The 22852-nt window shown below is 40.5% G+C and overlaps 1 protein-coding gene across 3 annotated transcripts; it reads right to left on the reverse strand.

The window, feature by feature from the left end:
* Positions 1-88: 88 nt before the first annotated feature.
* TDG (thymine DNA glycosylase) lies at positions 89-22605 on the reverse strand. 3 transcript variants are annotated; one of them, XM_003405302.4, is made up of 10 exons: positions 22419-22605; positions 13192-13334; positions 8931-9172; positions 7725-7794; positions 5699-5834; positions 5419-5501; positions 5245-5339; positions 3015-3186; positions 2463-2588; positions 89-2053 (listed from the first exon to the last, which is right to left on the reverse strand). In XM_003405302.4, the coding sequence occupies exons 1-10, from the start codon at positions 22439-22441 to the stop codon at positions 1911-1913; spliced, it is 1233 nt and encodes a 410-aa protein (XP_003405350.1). In that variant the 5' UTR covers positions 22442-22605; the 3' UTR covers positions 89-1910. The 3 variants fall into 3 exon arrangements, with proteins under 3 accessions (XP_003405350.1, XP_010598089.1, XP_023394799.1); XM_010599787.3 differs by having other exon boundaries at positions 89-2056; positions 22419-22604; XM_023539031.2 differs by lacking the exon at positions 22419-22605 and adding an exon at positions 14884-15446 and having other exon boundaries at positions 89-2056.
* Positions 22606-22852: the final 247 nt, after the last annotated feature.

A 22852-nucleotide genomic window follows, 5' to 3' on the forward strand; every position in this document is an offset into this window, starting at 1 on the left:
TCATTACATATATTATTATTCATGTTAACAATAGAAAGTAAACTGATCTCAGGCTTAAACGGAAAAGAAAACGCCCGCAACTTAAAGGTAACCATTCATAATATTCTTTATTGTAAAAACCATCAGATTTTCAAATGAATTTGAAAACCTTTTCAATATTATTTAGTGAAAAATTCTCATACTTCATGTACATGGTAAGTCAACATTTACTACTCATCTGTATTGTTTAATGAAAAACACCACCATCATCGTATGTATGCTTGGAAAACCCTTAAACCCATTCTCTATTGAGTGCCTGTCATAATTTAAAGGGTATTTTCTCCACTTAAATAATAATAATAAAAAAACTATTGCAAAGCTACAATAGTTATACACCAAAGCAAAACCTAGTTACATGCTTTACATAGTCCCATGAAAAAATAATTCCATTGCTCCTAATCCCTGATGCAAGGCACTTCAAAGCGCCCACACAATGTCCATGTAAACAGCAGTACAGTACATCATTTAAATAACATGAATAAGACCTTTACACGGCCTGATCTAGACTTAAGGAAAAAAGTTCTATCACAACCACAGCTAAAAAACATATTTAGATTCACAACAAGAATTTGTTTCTCTTATTATAAAGAGAAAGAACAAGGCCTTATAATTTCCTGGGGGTGGGGGGAGGACCCTCATAAATATTTCATATTGAAAAAACAGCATGCTCCCCGGATATGTCTGAAATCAGAATATTCAGGTTGATCGGGGTGAATGCAAACGGCACCTGAATATCCAGTTTTAATATCCACCAGACCTAGTAGCTGTGGACCATCTGTAGCACCAAGGAAAAAGGCATTGGAAAATCACAAAGTATGTAATTCTGATTAACCTATCCATGAGGTTCACTTAGTCCACAGTAATAAACAGCCATGATGGAGAGAAAGGATTCTTTAAATTACTGGCTTATGATATCTACCTAGCGAGAAAAATTCTGTATTATGTATTTTATGTACATTCCATGTACATAAAGCACCAGTTTAAATAAGATGATCAAACACCTCCTGCACCTTATCAGCTTGAAAGTTCATTTCTTACCACTTCCCACGTCATGGCCACAAAGCTAAGGGGGGCGATATCAGAATCAGGGGTAGACGCTGAGAGAGAAGTTCAGTTTCTTCTCTTAAGGGACAAAATTTAAAAGGTCTACTGCATTCTCTGGAACTTACCATCCCAGCAGAATAGTTTCTGTCTACTAGAGGATTAACAGATGGGTGGAGGCCAAGGCCAGGGCTCAACATTCTGCCAGGTAAGGCTGGTTTGGCTTTGCTGCTGCAAGTCCATACTCCAAGTTTCTACTACTAAGCATCTCTCACAGATGCCCACCACTGGTAAAGCAAAGAGGGCCAGGTGTGAATATGACTCGGGGAACCATCAAACACCTCTAAAAACTACCAAATGAGGCCCCACTGAGGGTTCGCTTCCTATATGAAAGCCAGCACCTATGCCTCTTCACCAGTGATAATCCTTATTATTGGCATGCCCTCCTTAGGCATAAAAGGAATAATGGTGTATAATATACAGTAAGTTAAAAATCAACTATTAATATTCAGACTGTTGCATTTAAATATTACAGATTAAAAGTGACTTGCAAAAGAATATCAATTTCTTCATAAATGAAATACAGTTTATAAAAAACTGGAATGATGGTTAAGTCATATATAAAAACTCATACACACAAAAAAATCCTACTTCTTCCTTCCAAACTACCTAGTTCATACAGTTGATTCTATCACAGAACTGTTCTCTGTACTCTGATTATACCACTAGAGTAGAATACTAGTAAAATAATTCAGTTAGCAAACTGAGGTTCACTTCTTGATCACCGCATTAAAACTGCAGCACTTATGCAGAGTTGAGAAGCACCATTCTTAAGCATGGTTTCCTTCTTCCTGGGCTTGCATCCCACAGTGATTATTAAAGGAAGGAATCTGGTCTGTAAACAACTGGGTCATCCACTGTCCGTTTGGAATGTCACTCAAAGTTGATTCTCCATGTAATTCTGCACTGTCAGCTACTGGGAGGGGTCGGGAAGAAGAGTGTTAGTTTATTCCATTTAAACATTTCAAATAATCAAATTAGAAGATTTTAACAGTCCACTGAAGGAGAACTGCTTTTAAAATAGTTAAGCAAGCTTCTTGAATGGAACTAGAAGTGTTCTTTTTTCAGATTCGGGACTTATAAATCCTCGTCTGTTATTCCAAGAAGAAAACACAAGAGGATGACTTCGAGTCAGTAATTTCAAGAAAATGAGCTGTAAAAGTTTGTGTAACTAAACATCAAATAACCATTAAATTTTCATCATCAGTCTCTAGATTATTATATGACCATTCCCACTGTTCAATAATTTATATTGATAATTCCCCCCACAATCCTGATAAAATCAAGTATTTGAAATGAACAAACATAGGGAGGGGACATACCTAGTCCATTTGAAGAGAAGCTGCAAGGTTCACTATTGCATGGATTTTCAACATAAGCACCACCATACGCTGCTTCATAACCCGGATCGTATTTTTCTTCCTTAACAGCCATCTTCTTTGCATCCTCTGTGAGGAGAGTAAAGAGAATTTAAAACGGATTTTGTACCCTAGTCTTCGAAACAGGTTTATTCAGAAATCAGGAAAAATAATTTTTTTTTTTCCCCTGAATGCTCACATAAACATATCAAATACATGTCTCTCATATATTGAAACTCTTTGTAATGTATGCTAAATTCTCTCACACAAGTTGTAAAAACCTATTACATTTCATTTTAGGTGGGCTGCAATGTCTCTCAGATCCTCAGTGTCTGCAACAGTATCCAGAGTAGATGGAAGACACTGGTCAAAGGAGATTGTAACACCCATCATTAAAGCACCCTGGCTACAGATGCAGTAATTTTTTTCTTTCCTCCTGGCTTTTAAATCCCCAACATACTTTCTGTGATGTGCATATACACGAAAAGAATCCAAGGGATGATGATGGTAACATACCTTGGGCAAGCTGTAAGTCAAACGTGTATCGCACCTCCTGAACGTCTGTGTTTCGTTCAATGCCTTTCAACTGATCTCTTAAGTCCTTCAGTTTAATGTAGTAATGAACTTTGTCTTGGGCTCGAGGAAACTGAGCACATCTTGCACTGGATGACGGCATAACATAGCACAGCTAGAATCATAAAATTTTAGAGTTACAAGAGTCTTATAATTCTTCTGAATCCACTCTTTATTGAGATTAGAAAATTTACCTTTAGTGGGGTTAATAAATTGTTACTTATTACATCAACATATATAAAATCAGTCAAGAGTAGTAGTGCTTAAGTTCAAATTTGTAATGCTTATTACAAAGTAAGTAAATCAAAACAATGAGGCTTCCCCCCCTCAAGTGTTCATCTATCAATTACCAGTATTTTCTTTTTAATAGCAAATACATGTCTCACAATTTAAAAGGTACAAAAGGGTATACTAGGCATGCAATGAAAAACCTTCCCTCCCAACCCTATCCCAAAAGCAATCAAGGTACAATCAAATGTGTCTTGACACATATTCTCTCATCCCTTTCAAGGAACATGCAAATGGTTAACATGCCCTATTTCCTGTTCTGCACCTTGTTTTTTTCACTCCACAATGACCTCAGAGATGATCCTATATCAAATACCTATATAAAAACAGCTATTTTATCTAGAGCTGTGTACTAGTTTAGTAATTTAACCAGAGCCCAACTGCGGATATTTAGGTTGTTTACAATCTTTTGGTATTAGAAGTTACAGTGAATAACATTGTACATATTTAACTTTAAATACATGTGAGTATATCTGTTGGACAAATTCCTAGAAGTGGAATGGCTAGGGAGAAAGACATTTCATTTATCATTCTGGTTGATCATGACAGATTGCCCTTCACAGAACTTGTACCAATTTATATCTCTACCAACAAAACATGAGAGTAAGGCTGCTGAATTATGGATATTAGCTGTAACTTTTAAATTAGCCTCCATAGCACGTATTACAGAAAAAATATTTTGTTTTGGTTATGCAATATTTAGAAAATCCTGATTCATAAAGATAATGTAGGTGCCCTGTGGTACCAGGTTTTGTAATAGCATATTCCCCAATCTCCAAATATTCTTCAAGTGACTAGCAACTTTCAAAAGCAGGGTTTTTTTTTGTTTCAAAACTCATTCATTAACACAATCTATTAACTGCTCAAAATCCATGATAAGGAATAAATTTAAAGAGATAAATGCACCCACAGCTTATTATAAGAGGTAAAACTAACCATCACAACATGATTCAAGTTTACTGATTATGGCACTACTATAATTGCAGATCCAAGAGATGTATGTGAGCCTTGTGTGGCACTTAATGGACAAGTCTGCAGTGCACTACAGGAAGTAGTGAACTCACTCATACAACTTCACCCAAGTAGACGAGGGGAGGCCTTAATTCAAGGAAAGACCAGTGCTACAACCTACTTTACCAGTCAAATATTTATAAGAATAACAGAAGAAATTTTAAAAGGAGACTTTAAATGTATGTAGGTGGGAGAAACTTTATTCTGAGGTTTCCCCCAAAATCTGGCAGTGCACAATACATAGGTCTGTACATGTGTGTACACATGTACAAGCAAAAGTTTTACACAAAAGTTGAACTATTTAAGAAGCAAAATTTGAAACAAGTGTCTGCAGCAGCTCTGCAGAAAGTAAGAACTTGAAAACCACTGTGTTATTTCATCCTGCCCTTATGCATAAACACTAGGCCAAATGCCAGTCAGGCTGGCTGGATGCCTGCAACTGGAAAGTACTATTTATATGGCTTTAAAATGGAGTTGGGATAAGATACATAAACAGGGCGCGATTAGCAGCTTTAGTAATCAAGATCGTGTCTCAATTTACATATTTGTTCACAATCAAGTAAGGGCTTCAATTTGACAAGTAGATGCCATTAAATGTTTTGAATAGTATGTGAGTCAACACCTCTCAATATTTTAGCCAATTAATATAACATCATTAAGCCATTTGGGTAACAAATGTTTCCCTTTTTAATAAAACTATGACAATATCTGAATTAATGTGTAAATATTAGTTCAAGTTGATACCTAATAGTACTCAAGAAAACAGTGTGAGGTTTTTATAGCATAAACTACAACGAGTAAGACAAAGAAAAATGGAAAAACAGCTTGAAAAAAATCATTTAGTTGATTTACAAATGCATTTTTAAAGACTTACAGTTTCTGTGTCTGGGATCTTATGTGGTTGAAGTCCAAATTCTAAGTTCTTAACCTTTACTCCAAAAACTTCTTTACTAAAAATTTCATAAATACCTAAAATGAAATACAAACATATTTATATTGCCCATAATATCAGCAAAAAAAAAAGCTCAAATTTAAAAGTAAATCTTACATTTTCCATTAAACACCGCTATTCGTGGCTGATATTTCTGTAATTTCTGCACTAGAATACGTCCTCCTTCACGAAATTCTTTACTAAAATTGAATTAAAAAGGCATCAAAATATAAATACAACAATGTTTGTAATATGCTAAGTTCAGGCAATTTTCAACAAGAGGTCAAATCACCTATTTGTTGAACTCAGCTTAAACTAAACGCATCTAGAGTATCTGAGCCACCAGCATGGCGAAGGTCTCAACTTTTCAAAAAAAAAAAAAATGTTATGTAATTACCTGGAAAGATCCTTGCTGCCTGGGGTTGTCCTTTCCACCATATTGGTAAATCCAATACCATACTTCCCTGGTAAAGTGTGGTCATCCATATGACTCAGTTGGACCTCACTCAGCCCTGACATAAATAGACACTTCCCTGCAAAAGAGAGGAGTTTCATTTATTTCTGTGTAAGGTTGAAGGTTTTTCCCCAATGAAGTGATGTACTGTAGTAATCTACATTCTAATCTCGAAATAAAAAACCAAAACAACTTGAGGACATTTTTAAACTGATAACACAGACCAAATACTATACTGAGCGATTAATACATTCTGGGTACTATGCTAAAAAGTGTTGAAAAGCAAAGATGTCACCTGGACCCAAGCCATGGTCTTTTCAATTGCTTCATATGTGTGTGAAAGCTGGACAATGAATGAGTAAGACCGAGGAATAATCGATGCTTTTGAATTATGGTGTTGGCAAAGATACTGAATATACCATGGACTACCAAAAGAACAAACCAATCTGTCTTAGAAGAAATACAGCCAGAATGCTCCTTAGAAGCAAGGGTGGTGACACACTGTCTCACGTACTTTGGACGTGTTTTCAGGAGGGATCAGCCCTTGAGAAGGACATCATGCTTGGTAAAGTAGAAGGTCAGCGAAAAGGAGGAAGATGCTCAATGAGATGAACTGACACAGTGGCCGCAACAAGGGGTTCAAACATAACAATCGTGAGGATGGCGGAGGACTGGGCAGTGTTTCGTTCTGTTGTACACAGGGTCACTATGAGTCAGAATCAACTTGATGGCGCCTCACAACAACAACTATGCTAAGCCCTTTACATGGATTATCTCATTTAACCATCACACCATTTTAGGAGATAGAGACTACTTTTAACAAGTATATATGGTAAACAAATGCCTGTTCAAGAATACACAGCTGGTCAGGGTAGGAAACTTTGAAACCATTAATTTTCCTTTCAAAGATAAACCAACCCATGGACAGAAAACAGTCAAACATCTTGAAAGTGGAGGAAGTAAGTTCAAATTTCTCTAGTCAGTTCTAAAAATGCATACTATCATTTGGAGCGCTGGTGGTGTGGTGGTTAAGAGCTCGACTGTTAACCAAAAATGTCGGCAGTTCAAATCCACCAGCCGCTCCTTGGAAACCCTATGGGGCAGTTCTACTCTGTCCTACAGGGTTGCTATGAGTCAGAATCGACTCAAAGGGTTTTTTTTTTTTTTTTTAAGCTAATCAGCTATTTTCTGAGGGCCTGTCACATGCCTTGCTCTACTAGGCACTGTCACATAAAACAACTTATATTCAGGATAATACGGCAGTAGTTACACCTGGTTTTAAAGGTCACTGTAATAGTTATGGAAGCCCTGGTGGTGTTGTGGTTAAGAGCTACAGCCGCTAACCAAAAGGTCGGCAGTTTGAGTCTACCACGAGCTCCTTGGAAACTGTATGGGGCAGTTCTACTCTGTCCTCACAGGGCCTCTATGAGTCAGAATCAACTGTGTGCCAATGGGTTTGGTTTTTTGGTAATAGTTATAAGGAGCAGCAATGGGTTTTTTTTGGGTTAATACTATTTTGTGCTAGTGTAAATAGAGAATGTCTTCCATCACAGCATTTGTAACTATTACAACTTGATTGCCAATGATCAATGTGTTTCTCTCCTAGGAAATAAGGCCAGCAGAAATCTGGAAAGGGCATTTACTCTGTCTGTACCACCACAAAGATGCACTATTGTTACCACATCTACAGATAACAGTTTTTAAAATCATTTAAAAAAAAAGTCAAAAGTAGTAAAACTCATTGAGAACAATTCGAACAGAAATCACTTCTTGTGCCTCTCTTAAACCAAAACATTAGCAGCAATGTATCATTTCAAACCATCACTTTTATGTATATACACACACTCAAACACAAAACAAGCAAACATGTCACACACATTTAGTCTCTCTTTTTGGTCAAAAACAAAAAACAACTATAAACAAAGAAGTCTAGTCTAAAAGTAAAGTAGTAAGAAAAGCAATCACTTACAAAAATGGTTTCCAGGTCCAGGGTAATGATGCCCTTTGTAAGCAGCCATTAGTCCTGGGTTTATGCCAATCTACACAGCAAAATATTTATACGTTTTGATCTTAAAAAATTTTATAGCCTTAGGATTTTTATGGGGGAGAGGTAAACAAAACTGAATTTATTAAAATACGAATTTAATTCAGCATCATAATCAATATTGTTTAATTAATTGCCAACTAAAGTATTCCACTTTGAGGGAAGCTGTTATTTTTAAAAACCAGTTTGACTACCTCATATCCCCAGGTCCTCCATCCCCACCCAACTGGGCTGCCTTCACTCTGGCAAGACAGGCACTGGGAAAATCAGTATCTGAGCCCACGTGCAGCCACAAGTCTGGTTCTCCACTCCCAACAAGTAGCTTACTCCACACAAGCTTCATGGCTGTCCTGTGCTGTTTCCAACATTTAACTGACAAAAGTCAAAGTCTATAATAAGTGCCCTCCTTTACTGAGTCCTCACAATGTCATGCACTCTGAATCCACACAGATTACTTCATTTAATCTTTGCAACCCTATAAGGGCAGTACTATTCTCATCCATTTTACCAACAAGGAAATCAGTGTTTAGAAAGGGTAAGGCTTGTCCGAGGTCAAACCACTTGGCAGGATTTGAATCCAAATAGCCCAACTCTGGAGCTCCCTTCTTAAATACTCTCACATAACACAACTTTGGAAACCCTGGTGGAGTAGTGGTTAAGTGCTACGGCTGCTAACCAAGAGGTCAGCAGTTTGAATCCGCCAGGTGCTCCTTGGAAACTCTATCGGGCAGTTCTACTCTGTCCTATAGGGTCACTACGAGTGGGAATCGACTCGACGGCAGTGGGTTTGTTTTTTTTCGGTTAACACAAATTCATGAAAGTGACAGGATTTACCACAAAGAGATTCTTAGAAATGGTTCCCTTTCAGCAAAATGCTATTTGCAAGGTAATTGTTAAGTAAAGCTAATCCACCTAACCCAAAAACCAAACCCACTGCCACTGAGTCGATTCCAACTCATAGCGACCCTACAGAACAGAGCAGAACTGCCCCATAGAGTTTCCAAGGAGCGCCTGGTGGATTCGAACTGCCGACCTCTTGGTTAGCAGCCATAGTACATAACCACTATGCCACCTGGGTTTCCAATCCACCTAAGCTACTTATAAAATCAAATGAAAAGAAAAAATACTTACAATCACGATATCCAGATTGAAGGTCAAAATATCAGGGAGAGTCTTGGTCAAAAGCTCAGCTTCTGAAACACCATTAAAACGGTCTACTTTCCTTTTCACTTTAAACGTATCTGTAATTTTTTCCTGTTTTTCTTTTGATTTTGTGGACTTGCCAGATTTTTTTGGTACGGCAGGTTTTTCGGGCTCCACCGGCTTTTTTGGTTCTGTTGTTCTTGGTTTTCTTTTTCTTCCTTTCGGAGCCTCTGAAACATGATTTTTCAGTATGTAGATTTGGGAAATCTTAACTCACAAACCTTAGGCAGCTCTCCTAGAAAAACAGCCCTGGCGACCCTTTTTCCCTCTCCCCAAACTATGCTGTTCTAATTTCTAACATCAGTCTCATTTTCCATACTTTCTCCTTCCTCCACCCTAGAATGGGTCCCCGGCGATGCAAACAGTTAAGTGTTCAACTACTAACTGAGAGGTTGGTGATCTGAACCCACTTAGAGGTGCCTTGGAAGATAGGCCTGGCATTCTGCTTCTGAAAGGTCACAGCCTTGAAAACCCTATGGAACAATTCTCTGCACACACGGGATTGCAATGAGTTAGGATCGACTCAACGGCAACCACCACCACCCGCATCCCAGAGTGAGTTCATGCACCCCCACCTCCTACTCTCCTTCCCTGCTAGCTGCTCTTGGGAAGAAATGCCTGTAATAACCATAGACTGATTTTCTACACAATCTTATTTGGCATCCTGGCCTCCCCAGAGACACAAAACATCCATGTACCATTTCTGAGGAATTCTAAATTGTTAAGTAAACAAATGAAATAGGTAGATAGAAAAACAGGAAGGAAAGGAAACCTTTTAACTCAGTTTTCCTATAATGTTCAGCAGCAGAAAACCTCAAATGGCTTGTGTACATGTTTAAGAGCCTGAGTGCAAATTCTGCCACACATGGCTGAACAGGTAAACTTAGAAATTGCTGAGAATGATATCTCGGAGTAGCAGCATTTTCCAAAAGGCAAGAGTAGGCATCTGATCTCAGGACCGAACACAGGGTTTCTCAACCTTGGCAGCACTACTGACATTTTGGGTTGTACACTGTAGGATGTTTAAAAGCATGCCTGGCCACTACCCACTAGATGCCAGTAGCAGCCTGCCAAACATGATAATAAAAAATGCTTCCAGACAATGTCATATGTCCCTTGGGGAGCAAAATCACTCCCGGTTGAGAACCACTGACCTAAAGTTACCTATCAGGAGGCCTTGGTTTTCTTACCCTTAATTCTTCAGCATCTTTCCTAATTTCTCAGTCCCCTACCCCATCCTACTGCTGTTTGGTGTTTTTCCAAATGCACCCCCCAAGAACAAGGTTCCTCTCTTCTGCCTCATGCTGATTTAGCATGCTAAGGAGCCCTGGTGGTGCACTGGTTAAGCACTTGGCTGCTAACCAAAAGGTCAGCAGTTCAAACCCACCAGCCATTCTGCAGGAGAAAGATGTAGCAGTCGGCTCTGTAAGGATTTCAGCCGTGGGAACTCTAGGGGGCAGTTCTACCCTGTCCTACAAGGTCCGGGTGAGATGGAATTGAATCAAAGGCAATGGGTCAGGTTTTGGTTTTTTGGTAAGCGCCAAGAGGGCCACCATCACTGGCTTGTAGCTGGGGAAATTCTAGTGCTCCCTGCCCAGAAAAATAAGAAAAGCAAGGGCAGGAGGTAGTTTTAATACACTGGCATTAGACTGTAGTCCCCCAAAAAGCATAAACCAAACCTCTGAGCACATTTCTCATATGAACACTGCTATACTGGTGATATCATTACCTTCTTTCTACCTACTAGGTAGGTAATGACATATCGTTTCATGCTGCTCTTCCTCCTCTTCTAATTTCCTGTCTGGTGAATGGCACCTCCTTCATCCAAATGCTCACGCCAGAAACCCGGGAGTCACTTTCAGATTCCTCTTTCTCCCTCACCCTCCCCACATGAAATCCATTAACCACGCCCAGGTGATTCTGCCTCCTGGGTCTTTCCTAAGTCTGTCCTTCCCCATGCCTTCTGCCATGATTCAGGTCCTCCTCATTTCCTGCCTAGATCATTCTAAGAGTCTCTAATTCACTCCTTGCCTACACGCTCTGCCTGGCTCTCTACCACCCAGTCTATCCTCTATTTCCGGAATGATCTTTTTAAAACATCAATCTATCTGAGTCTTTCCTCTGCTTACATTCTCTCAACAGTTCCCAATAGCGTTCAGGATAGACTATAAACCTCTTAGGATAAAATGCAAGCCAAACCTGCCCCCTCCAGCCTCATCTCTCACCATTTCCTTGCTACACCCCAGACTCCAATTATACAGACTCATTCTCAGATTTTTGACTGTGCCATGCTTCATGTCTCTAACTTGGCACATGTTGCTCTCTTGGTCTGGAATCTTCCTTAGCCCCTTCTTCATGGGGATGAAGTCTCCTCACCTGTGGTGTTTCAGAACCCTGGCGTTCTCTCTCTGCTCCGGGAAGCTGCCCCTGAGTCATCGGTCTGTGTTAGCTACCACCCCCATAAGCTCCCAAAGCAGCTGGAGCCTCCTTCATCACTCGGCATGGCAAGGCACAACGTGGACTTCTTTTTTTTTTTTAACTCTACTAGATGATGAGATATTTGAGGACAGGATCCATGTTCTTTTACTCCTCAGAATGTATCACAGTACATGGCACATACTAAAAAAACAAAACAAACCCATCGCCGTTGAGACAATTCCGACTCAAAGCGACCCTGTAGGATAGAGTAGAACTGCCCCACAGGGTTTCCAAGGAGCGGCTGGTGGATGTGAACTGCTGACCTTTTGGTTAACAGCCGAACATTTAAACCACTACGCCATCAGGGCTCCACTGGCACATACTAGGTACTTAAAAAGTGCTTTAAAATAAAGGAATTTTTAGGTTTTCTGGATTAGAATAGTGCTTTGTTTTAGGGACTTTACAAGATTAAATAGACTTTTACTAACTTGTCTGGAGGCCACTCAGTCACAGGGAACATTGTTTCTAGGAGAAAATGTATCTAAAAGTTTCAAAAATACATAATTTCCCATATATAATCCACAGGATGATAATATTTCAGTGCCTACTAAGCACCCATACTTTGCGATGAGTTCTCTTATTTAACTAATTCTGTGATGAGTTACACAGTCATTTCTTTATTCATTACTGAATGCCTACTATATGCTAGGCACCACTGGCGGTGCTGGAGATGTGTTGAAGCTTAACCCTCTAGTGGGAAAAAACAGACAACAAACATAACCAACAGGTAAATTACATAACACATTGTTGCTGTTGTTAGTTACTGTTGAGTCAATTCCAACTCATGGTGACCCTATGTGTATCAGAGTAGAACTGTGTTCCACTGGGTTTTTAAGGTTGTGACCTTTCAGAAACAGATCACCAGGCCTATCTCCCAAGGCACCCCTGGGTGGGTTCAAACTGCCAACCTTTCAGTAGTAGTTGAGTGTTCTAGTGTTTAAAACAGAAGAGGGGAGATATAACATGTTAGAAAGTGACAAATGCTAAAAAAAACTACACAAGAACAAGGTGTTTCAAGAGTACAGGGGGCTCGGGGGTTGCTACAATATTAAATGACAAGGCACCATCTGATCAAGTGCGGAAGGAGGTAAGGGAGTTAGAGCCACGTGGCTATCAGAGGAAAGAACGCTCCTGAGAGGCAGCAGCTAGTGCAAGGGTCCTAAGGTGAGAGCATGCCCGACAGGCTCAAGGAACAGTGAGGTGGCCAGTATGGTTGAGCAGAGCAAGCCAGCTGGTGAGAGGTAGGAGATGAAGTCAGAGGGAGAGCAGAGGGCATGCAGAGGGCCAGGGGTGTAGGGTTTATAGGTTACTGTATGGACTTTCGTTTTCTCTTTGTGTAATGGAAAACCCCTAAAGGGTTGTGGACAGAACAGTGACATGATTTGACTCACCTATTAACAGGGCCAGCCCAGCTGCTGTGAGAACAGACTCAGGGCAGGGTGCAAGCAGAGAGAACAGTTGAGAAGCTACTACAATAATTCAGGTGAGAGATAATGATGCTTTGGAACCAGTGGCAGGGTGAAGAACTTAAGTTCAGAGAGGTTGAGGAACTTGTCCAAGATCAAACAGCTAATAAAAAACAGCCAGGATTTGAACAAAGGTTTTACAAATGGATTCCATTTTTTAACTTTAAAATTCATCATTAAACCCTTTCTTAAATAAAGCAGCTAATCCAGTAGCTAATTTTCTGAACTATCAGTATGGAAACTACCTGGTAGGGGTTCCTGAGCAGGAGCTGTGACTAGAACTTCGACTGGCACTTGCTGTTCATTCACGGTTTCCATATTAGGAGCTTCAGCCAGCATTTGTTGAAATCGGAATGTGTAAAAAGCTTGAGCTTGCCGAAGGGAACAGCTGCAAAGGAATAATTCGGTGTAAGCTATAATGACAATAAAATGTACCCAAATGTAAGCTTAAAGGATCAGCTATAAATATCCTTTAAGGTCCAGTATTTTGTAACCAGACTGTAGTATTTAGAGCAGACAAAAGCACAGAAGAGAGAGAAGGAAGATCTACTCTCGTATTTATACGTTCACGCAATCTTTAGTGAGTACCTACTAGCCAAACATTCATTAACTCTCACACTAATGACAAGCTGTGTCATCAATAAAACTTACAAGTCCTGTCAAGTCATCCTGTACTTTCTTTGAAAGCAGATGATGAGAATTTTTCTAGTAGGGAGACTTCAAAGGCCTGCCAGGCAGTCTACACAGGGCTAAAATATCCACAAATAAAATCTGCGCCCCTACCTTCGGTATTTAGTCATCTTGCCCCAAAGAGCCCCTCCAATCTAACTTAAGGTTCTCCTTAGGTTTATCTGCCTGTTTACTTATTTATTAGCTTTGTTTTTTGCTTTTTTTGTTTTTGCCACTAAGTGAGGGCTAGAAATGGATATTTTGTAAATATCTGTTGAATTTGTGAAGAAATCACTCTAAACCTTTCTTTTGAACAGATTTAAACTTTGTTCAAAGTAGTCCACTCAATGTAAGAAACATAGGCCTTCAAAGAAAATAATTTCAAAAAAATGTTTCTGATAACCATAAACCACTTTCTCAGGCTATTGCTATTAGCACAAGCTAGGGAAGTATGCACTTATTTTATGAAATTCAAATTACACTAATGCCAAACGACACCACTGAATATACAGGAGAAAGGAAAACACTGGGAAATAAAGGCAAAATCACCGTTTACCATTTGAAGAGAAATGTCATGTTTTCTGTGGCAAGATGAGCTACTTACCAGTTTTCTTTCTATGTGACATGGTGAAACAGGGGGCTCAGAAAGCAGAGATTGCATAGGCAAACTAGCACACTTTAAATGAATGAACTTTATGGTATGTAAACCATACCTCAATGAAACTGTTTTTAAAAAAGCCAAACTAAAGCATCTCCTGGGTAAGCTTAACTGGCCTAGGCAGACACACTGGGTAACACACTACACAGGGGTAGCTAAGCCAGACTGGTGATACTCCAGATACCCAGGGGCCCAGTCCCAACGGACAGATCATGGGAGAGGCATTCGGACCTAAAGTTATTATTAAGCTAAGCAAGTAGAGAAAAGGTTGAGAATTAGTAAGAAAGATATTAAACAATATCTTAAAAGTTTTATTTCCTTAAGTATACCGTTCTCAAATTATATAAATACAATACCACTGGCAGCTCTTTTCAATAAATCATTAAAATACTGGTTGTCCAGTGTTTATGACTTAAAAATTCTAGTGAGAAGTTGATACGTCTGGGTTACATTGAGGGATCTTCAGTGGCTATGCTGTGGAAGTTCTAGCAAAATGCATTGCAACTTGTGACTATGGCTGTGGCAGTTTCCAGAGACGCTACAGCCTCTTTAAGTTTGAATATAAACAACTGAAGACACGTGGTAACAATTAATGAATAGCAGTAAGTACCTGCAGTAACAATAAATAAATTAAGACACCACGGTGGCTTTCTAATCTGTCACAACATCAGGAAGACAACCGTGTGTTTCCTGCTACCTCTCATAGGGTTTCACGGATATGTCACAGATTTCTTTGAGCATGTTACAAAAATCCGAACAGAAAATGTAGAAGTTAGGGAAGCGCCATTCATACTACAAAACAATTCTTCACAAAATAAATTCCCAAAATGTGGGTCCCTTAGTAAAATTGTTATTGTTGTTAGGGGCTGTCGAGTCGGTTCTGACTCATAGCGACCCTATGCACAACAGAACGAAAACACTGCCTGGTCCTGCGCCATCTTTACAATCGTCGTTATGCTTGAGCCCATTGTTGCAGCCACTGTGTCAATCCACCTCGTTGAGGTCCTCCTCTTTTGCGCTGACCCTGTACTTTGCAAAGCATGATGTCCTTCTCCAGACTGATGCCTCCTGACAACATGTCCAAAGTATGTAAGACACAGTCTCGGCATCCTTGCTTCTAAGGAGCACTCTGGTTGCACTTCTTCCAAGACAGATTTATTCATTCTTCTGGCCCAGAAAACCCAAAAAAACCCAAAAAAAACCAGTGCTGTCGAGTGGATTCCGACTCACAGCGACCCTATAGGACAGAGTAGAACTGCCCCACAGAGTTTCCAAGGACAATATTCTTCACCAACACCACAATTCAAAGGCATCAATTCTTCTTCAAGTTTCCTTATTCATTGTCCAGCTTTCACATGCATGTGACGTGACTGAAAATACCATGGGTTGGGTCAGGTGCACCTTAGTCTTCAAGGTGACATCTTTGCTCTTCAACACTTTAAAGAGGTCCTTTGCAGCAGATGTGCCCAATGCCCAATGATTTCTTGACTGCTGCTTCCATGGCTGTTGACTGTAGATCCAAGTAAAATGAAATCCTTGACAACTTCAACCGTTTCTCCGTTTATCATGATGTTGCTCATTGGTCCAGTTGTGAGGATTTTTGTTTTCTTTATGTTGAGGTGCAAGCCATACTGAAGTCTGTGGTCTTTGATCTTCATTAATAAGTGCTTCAAGTCTTCTTCACTTTCAGCAAGCAAGGTTGTAGCGGTCAGAAATTTTGGGGCTCCAAATCAGAAAACCAAAATTTTAGAAGCCAGTCAGCTGAAGAACAAGCGAAAAAGGGGGAAAAAGCATCTGAAGTTTTATATCATTAGAGATATATATCAATTTTTGAAAAAAAATTCAGAAACTAAAATATTGATATATCCCTTAATCTTTCTAAAAATGTTCAGCAGCAGTTTACAATAAGTTAAATAAGGGCAAAAGTAGAAAAATAAAGTAATGGAAAATAACAAGTGTTAGTTCTGAAGTAATGTGCTATCTTTAAACGTTAAATTTAGCCTGAGCTGCTTAACAGCTTCCTAAGAGCCAGAACAAAAAGGGAATGAGTGTGGATTATATTATTATTTGGCAGAAAAAAGTACTAGGTTTCCACAAAAAATGTTCATGAACTTTAATGTTGGGATATCAAGGAGTTCCAGATAATTTAATTTCCTCTTATCTAATAATAGTTAAATTTGTAAGCAACATAAACCTATTTCAATCTTATTGTGAAGCTATTTCTTAAATACATCTGTTGCAGTTGTACAACTGACACTTCATATTTTAGAATCTGCAATGTTTCTGAACAATAATTTCCTCTGAGTAAGAGGGAAAGTGATAGCAGAGCACTGGGCTGGGAGTCAGGAGATCTGGATCCAATCCGAGTCCAGTTGCTAAACAGATGGCTCACCTGAGTCAAGTCATTCATCCTCTCTAGGTTTCTATCTGTACCCCTATTTCCTGGGTGGTACAAACTGGTAATGTGCTCAGCTGCTAACTGAAAGATTAGAGGTTCAAATCCACTCAAAGGCGCCTTGGAAGAAAGGCCTGGTGACCTACCTCCAAAAAAGTAAGCCATTGAAAACCCTACGGAGCACAGCTCCACTCTGAGACACAAGGTTGCCTTGGGTGGAAGTCAAAGGCAGCTACATTTTTTTCCCCCTCTTGAATGACAGTGCTCCAGGACTCACAAGGAAAATGAGCGATTGGGTAAAGCGATTTCTGATTCTTCGTATATGCTAAATGTGTAGGAAATAAGCTAAATCTCTTCAGACTCCGGGCAGATGACAAGTGTTTTTTTAAAATGTAACTCCCCGACATCAAGATCATAAGCATGATGAATGCTTTTATTTCCCCTTTGTCACCTTTTTCCCTCATCGTTTGTTTGTCCCAACTGTGCTACTTCTGTCCTTTTCCCAGTGTTCACCTTTCCTGTCTCCTTCATTTGCACCCCCTTCTCTTGAACCACAGTGCTTATAAGACTGGTTCTAACTGCTGTCTGAGATTGATGAACTCTGAATTTTCCAACGGTCTTTCTCAAAACACACATAAACACACACACAGTTGACTGAGTGAATTCAGATTTTGCTGTATTTCAAAAAAACCTAAATCTTTAAGGTTTTCTCTAAAATTAACAGCTGCGACTTCTTTGTGGTTGTTGGGTGCCGTTTCGTCAGTTCCGACCCACAGCGACCCCATGCACTACAGAAGGAAACACTGCCCAGTCCTTCACCATCCTCACAACTGTTGATGCACCTGAGCCCACTGTTGCAGCCACTGTGTCAATCCATCTTGTTGAGGGTCTTCCACTTTTCCGCTGACCCTCTACTTCCTTAATAGTTATTTTCCAGTATTTTAAGGATTTAAATTGCTATTTTCTAAATACATTTCTCTCCAGTTCAACAGGCATATACAGTGAATGCACACAAAGCAATGACCAATGCTAAATAAATGATCCGAATGCTCCACTAAAGGAGACTATTTAAACTATTAAAAGGCTGCATTCGATGTTAAGTGGAAATGTGTGTACTCACCAGATATTGGTAGGTACTTATCGTGTACAATTAGTCTACTAGAAACGGTGAACATAGCAATTTAGAGTAAGCTTTAGAGTCCCCAGTTGGTTTAACTATTCCTCATACAGTATGATTTCAAGTTTCCTCCCTATTTGGTCATTTTTTGGTGCTCAGAATCACACAAAATGCTCCAGATACAGCCTCATCAGTCTGAAGCCGAACAGGGCTATAAACTTCCTCATTTTAGAGACCATACTACGGAACTTATTACATTAGCTTTATACTGGCACCCATATTATGCTACTGATTCATACTGAGTTTGCCATCAACAAAAACTGCCCTTCCGTCATGTCTCCCTCATCCCACATGCCTATCACCGATTTTCTTCACCTGAGTAAAAGGCTGTGCCTCCTTTTGTAAAAGATGATTCACCATTCCAGTCAGTTGGGATTTTTCTGGATTCTGAATCAATCTATCAACTCCACAAATCCCTCCCAAAGTTGGGTCACTCACAAATTTCCCCAGCATGCCATCAACACCTTGAAGTTGTTAAACTGTTGGAAAGAACAAGGTTGGGAATAGAGGTACATGGCACATCAGTATAGACCTCTCTTCAACCTGTCCTTGATTCTTTCAGTAGTAAACCAGTTTGGATTTCACCTAACTGGACTGCCATCAGCCTGTCTCCATCCTGCCCCCAAAATAAGCGGTATAATAGTTGTTAGCTAGGGAGGCAGAATTTGCAGCCAGATCCCCTGGGTTCAAATTCTATTTCTGCCTCTTCCGAGCTGTGTGGGCAAGTTTCTCAGCCTCTTTATGCCCGGCTTCCACCTCTATAAGGTGGGAATAATAACACCTATCGCATTGGTTATGAGGATTAAATTACTTAACACATGTAAAACACTTAAAACAGTGCCTTACATATAATAAATTTGCTATGAAAATAATGATTGATAATTAAAGATCACATAAGATGATCAAATATAGTTTGTTTTGTTAGGTGCTATTGAGCTGGTTCTGACTCACAGGGACCCTATGCACAACAGAATGAAACACAACCTGGTTCTGCACCATCCTCACAATCATTGCTAAGCTTCAGTTCACTGCTGCAACAGCCACTGTGTCAATCCACCTCCCTGAGGGTATTCCTCTTTTTCGCTGACTCTCTACTAATCACGATGTCCCTCTCCAGGGTCCTGTCCCTCCTGACAACATGTCTAAAGTACGTGACACAAAGTCTCACCACCCACACTTCTAATGAGCATTCTGGCTGCACTTCTTCCGAGACAGATGTTCTTCTGGCAGTTCACGGTACACTCAATACTCTTCGCCAACACCATAATTCAAAGGCATCAATTCTTCTTTGGTCTTCCTTATTTATTGCCCAGCTTTCGCATGCAGAGGAGGCAACTGAAAATACCATGGCTTGGGTCAGGCATACCTTGGTCCTTAAAGTGACATTTTTGCTTTTCAACATGTTAAGTAAGTTTCTGCAGCAGATTTACTCACCGTAATGTGTCTTTGATTTCTCAACTGCTGCTTCCATGGGCACTGACTGTAGATCCAAGTATAGTCTAGTCTAGTCTAAAAGGGAATTAACCTGGTCTGGAAGGTCTTGCTCTTTTTTTAATTTACACTGATGAGTAATATTCAAGCATTTTGTTAAGGATCAATGGCAATAAATTAGAGCACAGACTCCATCTTTTAAGGAAATAGGGACCCATGTGTTTACACCCAGGCTCCATTTCCCTCACCTGTTGTCTATAAGTCCTCAAAGACTGCTGTAATCTAGCCTCTCATTTGAAATACAACGCATTCAGGCCCGGAAATATGATTTCAGTTAAAGTAGCTAAAAGCTCTTTTAAATGCCCTTATTGATCTTGAGCCTTGAAACTCTTACATTCATTTTGCCATTTCCAGTCTGACATATTCCTTTTTCTGTTGTTGTTAGGTGCCGTGGAGTCAATTTTAACTCATAGTGATTCCATACAACAGAGGAGAATTGCTCCATAGGGGTTCCTAGGCTGTAACCTTTACAGAAGCAGGTTGCCAGGTTTTTCTCCTGCAGAGCTGCTGGGTGAGTTCGAACTGCCAGTCTTTCGGTTAGCAGCCGAGGGCTCAGCCATTGCGCCACCAGGGCTCCTTATGATGAAATAACATGATGTAAAAGTGTCCAGTATGAAATGTTCCAGAAATGATAGCCGTGGTTATCGATGTTGCTCGTTAACCACACTCTGGCAGAGATGGTGTTTCCTTTTTACAGGTGATAAAAAATCAAAAACAAAACTGAGTATGTTTTGTCTGTCATCTACTAACTCCCTGCCATTGGACTGGGCAGAAAACCCAAACCTTTCTCACCCCGCTCATCGTCCAAGCCTAACATTTTAAGTCCTCCTCCCAGTTATCTTTAACATTTCTAGAAAGCCTGGTCTCATTTGAAGATTAATCTTTCCTGTCTGTATTCTTAGCGGTTGGCATGGATTGAACTGTGTCCCGCAAAAATGTCAACTTGGCTAGGCCATGACTCCCAGTATTGTTCGACTGTCCACCATTTTGTCACCTGATGGGATTTTACTATGTGTTGTAAATCCTACATCTGTATTGATAATGAGGCAGGATTAGAAAGTTATGTTAATGAGGCAGTACTCAATCTACAAGATTAGGTTGTTTTAAGTCAATCTCTCTTGAGATATGAGAGAAACGAGCAGAGACATGGGGACCTCATATCAAGACAACAGTGCCAGGAGCAGAGTGCATCCTTTGGACCAGGGGTCCCTGTGCCGAAAAGCTCCTACACCGGGGGAAGATTGACAACAAGGACCTTCCTCCAGAGTCGAGAGAGAGAGGAAGCCTTCCCCTGGGACTGGAGCCCTGAATCCAGACTTTTAGCCTACTAGACTATGAGAGAATAAATGTCTGCTTGTTAAAGCCATCCACCTGTGGTATTTGTTATAGCACCACTAGATAACTAAGACAGTGGTCCATGTCACTTCCACTCATACTACTACTTTCCAACTTTGGTAAATGTCCTTTTCAAGCTTGAGATCACTGGAAGCATACAGATCTCCTTATATAATTCCTCCTTTTTCCCCCTCTGGGTTAGTTAGACTGTAAGTGCTTCCTGTGACTCTTGAGCTATTTTTACTTTTCAGTCTATAATCCAGGGAATTTTTTTAAATTTTCCAAAAAAAAGGTAAATTAATTCTACCCTGCATTCCATTCCTTGATGATCACAAATTTGAGAGTGACAGGAAACTACTCTCTCAGGATACCAGGGGCCTGAGTCATGTCAGAACTCCCAGTGAAAGATTCTTTATAACACGGTATTCTCCGTATCTCCTGAAAGTGAAAGTTTTGCAGACCGAAACAAAAAATGTTCTACAGTCCAGTGGATGAAGTTAAGACAGAGTACTCAAGTCACCGCTTTGAGCTAAACTGTGTAGCAGACTTCTATTACTTTACTGAATAGGACACTGAATAAGGTCTTACAGTGTATAATTCTTTTGATGGTAGGCTTTACCCAGATTTCAATTCTGCTCTGAAGTAAGATCATAAAGGTGAGGGGGATTTCCACAAGTTCTGGTGAATTCTCTCATTCGTAAAGGTCTTCTAAGAATTGGAGGACTTTATTCACATATTTGATCTATAAAGTTGGGCTGCTCTACACTTTGTTTCTGTATATCCCTTTCCTTAAACTCTAAGACAATTTATTTTGGTTACAGTACTTAACTATGCCCTTTGTAGTCTTCACTGACAGTCAGTACTTACCTTCCACAGAACGCTGATTCACAGCATAACTGGATTCCTGAAACGCCCTTATTTTACAGACATTAACAGGCCCAGAGAAGTGTCTTGTGTAAAGTGAGAACCCATCAGCCATTTAGAGTCAGAATACTCCTGCATTAGGTCTAACTACTTTATTTCAATGTAAATCATCTTTTTTTCTTATTTGTTAAGAATGTCACATTTAATGATTTCTCATTTGGCTTTCGAATTAGAGTACAACTCTCTAAAACTCTGCTTTTGCAAAACTTCTCTCCCTGTACCTCACACTCCCCAAAGGGCATTTTAAAAACAGATTCTTAAGATCGTCACCAAACCCACTGTAAAACTGAAGACATTTTTGAATTGATTTCTTTGGAGTGTTACATGTATTTCCAGAATTCAAGAGCATATATTTTTTTTTTTTACCCTGTGACCCTTGACGTTGTTGAGTAAACTTTTGGGGAAAGAGCCACAGTAAATTTTACTAACTTTAAAATGAAAACTCCTGGAGGGCGGACATGGAGCCAGACACGTGTGATACTCCATCTTTACAGCTCTTTCCATAGATAATGGAAAGTGAAGGAACTTGTAGCCATGAATGAAAAGAAATATTCTCCGGAGACGGCTGGTTGATCACTAACGCCTTTTAATGCCAGTTAGATATCGTGGGGAGCCGAGTAGGGGTCCAGGTGAAGGTACGACTCCCCGCCTGCCGGCGGCTGCGAATCCTGGGGCGGGCCCGCAGTGCGCACGCGCGGCCCCGGCCTTTGTAACCCGGCCACGACGTCGAAGACCCCTACGTGCGCGCGCCCGCCCGCCCCCCGCCCGCCGGCCCCGCAGCGAGGGGCGCTGGGGGAGGGGCGGCGCGCCGCCGCGACCTTACCTGCGCGCGTTTTCCGCTTCCATTCCCTGCCGCCGCTCCCGTGAGCGGCTACTCCTCCCAGGCAAACGAGTCTCTGTGGTACGACCGCGTACGTACGGCGGAACGACAGTAACCAGAGACTTGGCCCCAATTCCTGGAAGAACTGGGGCAATCGCTGGCGCTCAAGCTCCTCCCCCAAGCTTCTAGTTCCCCTTCACCCCAAGAGTGGCCACCCCCGCCCTTCTCACTTCACGGGGCGCTTCCGCCTGCTCAGAGCCAAATCCCACGCCTTGGGGTCGTCACATGGTGCAGGGCAGCCCAATCACGTTCGCTGGCCTTTAGATTTTTCAGCTTCGCTGCTTGGACTTTCGGGAAGGGTGGAGGACACAGAGTGGGAGGGGGAGCGCTCTGCTGACGTAAGCTTTAGTCGGTCAGGGACTCTTTAGGTGTGAGCA

The sequence above is a fragment of the Loxodonta africana genome, chromosome 4 (genome assembly GCF_030014295.1).
Source record: "Loxodonta africana isolate mLoxAfr1 chromosome 4, mLoxAfr1.hap2, whole genome shotgun sequence".
Classification (NCBI taxonomy): Eukaryota; Metazoa; Chordata; class Mammalia; order Proboscidea; family Elephantidae; genus Loxodonta; species Loxodonta africana.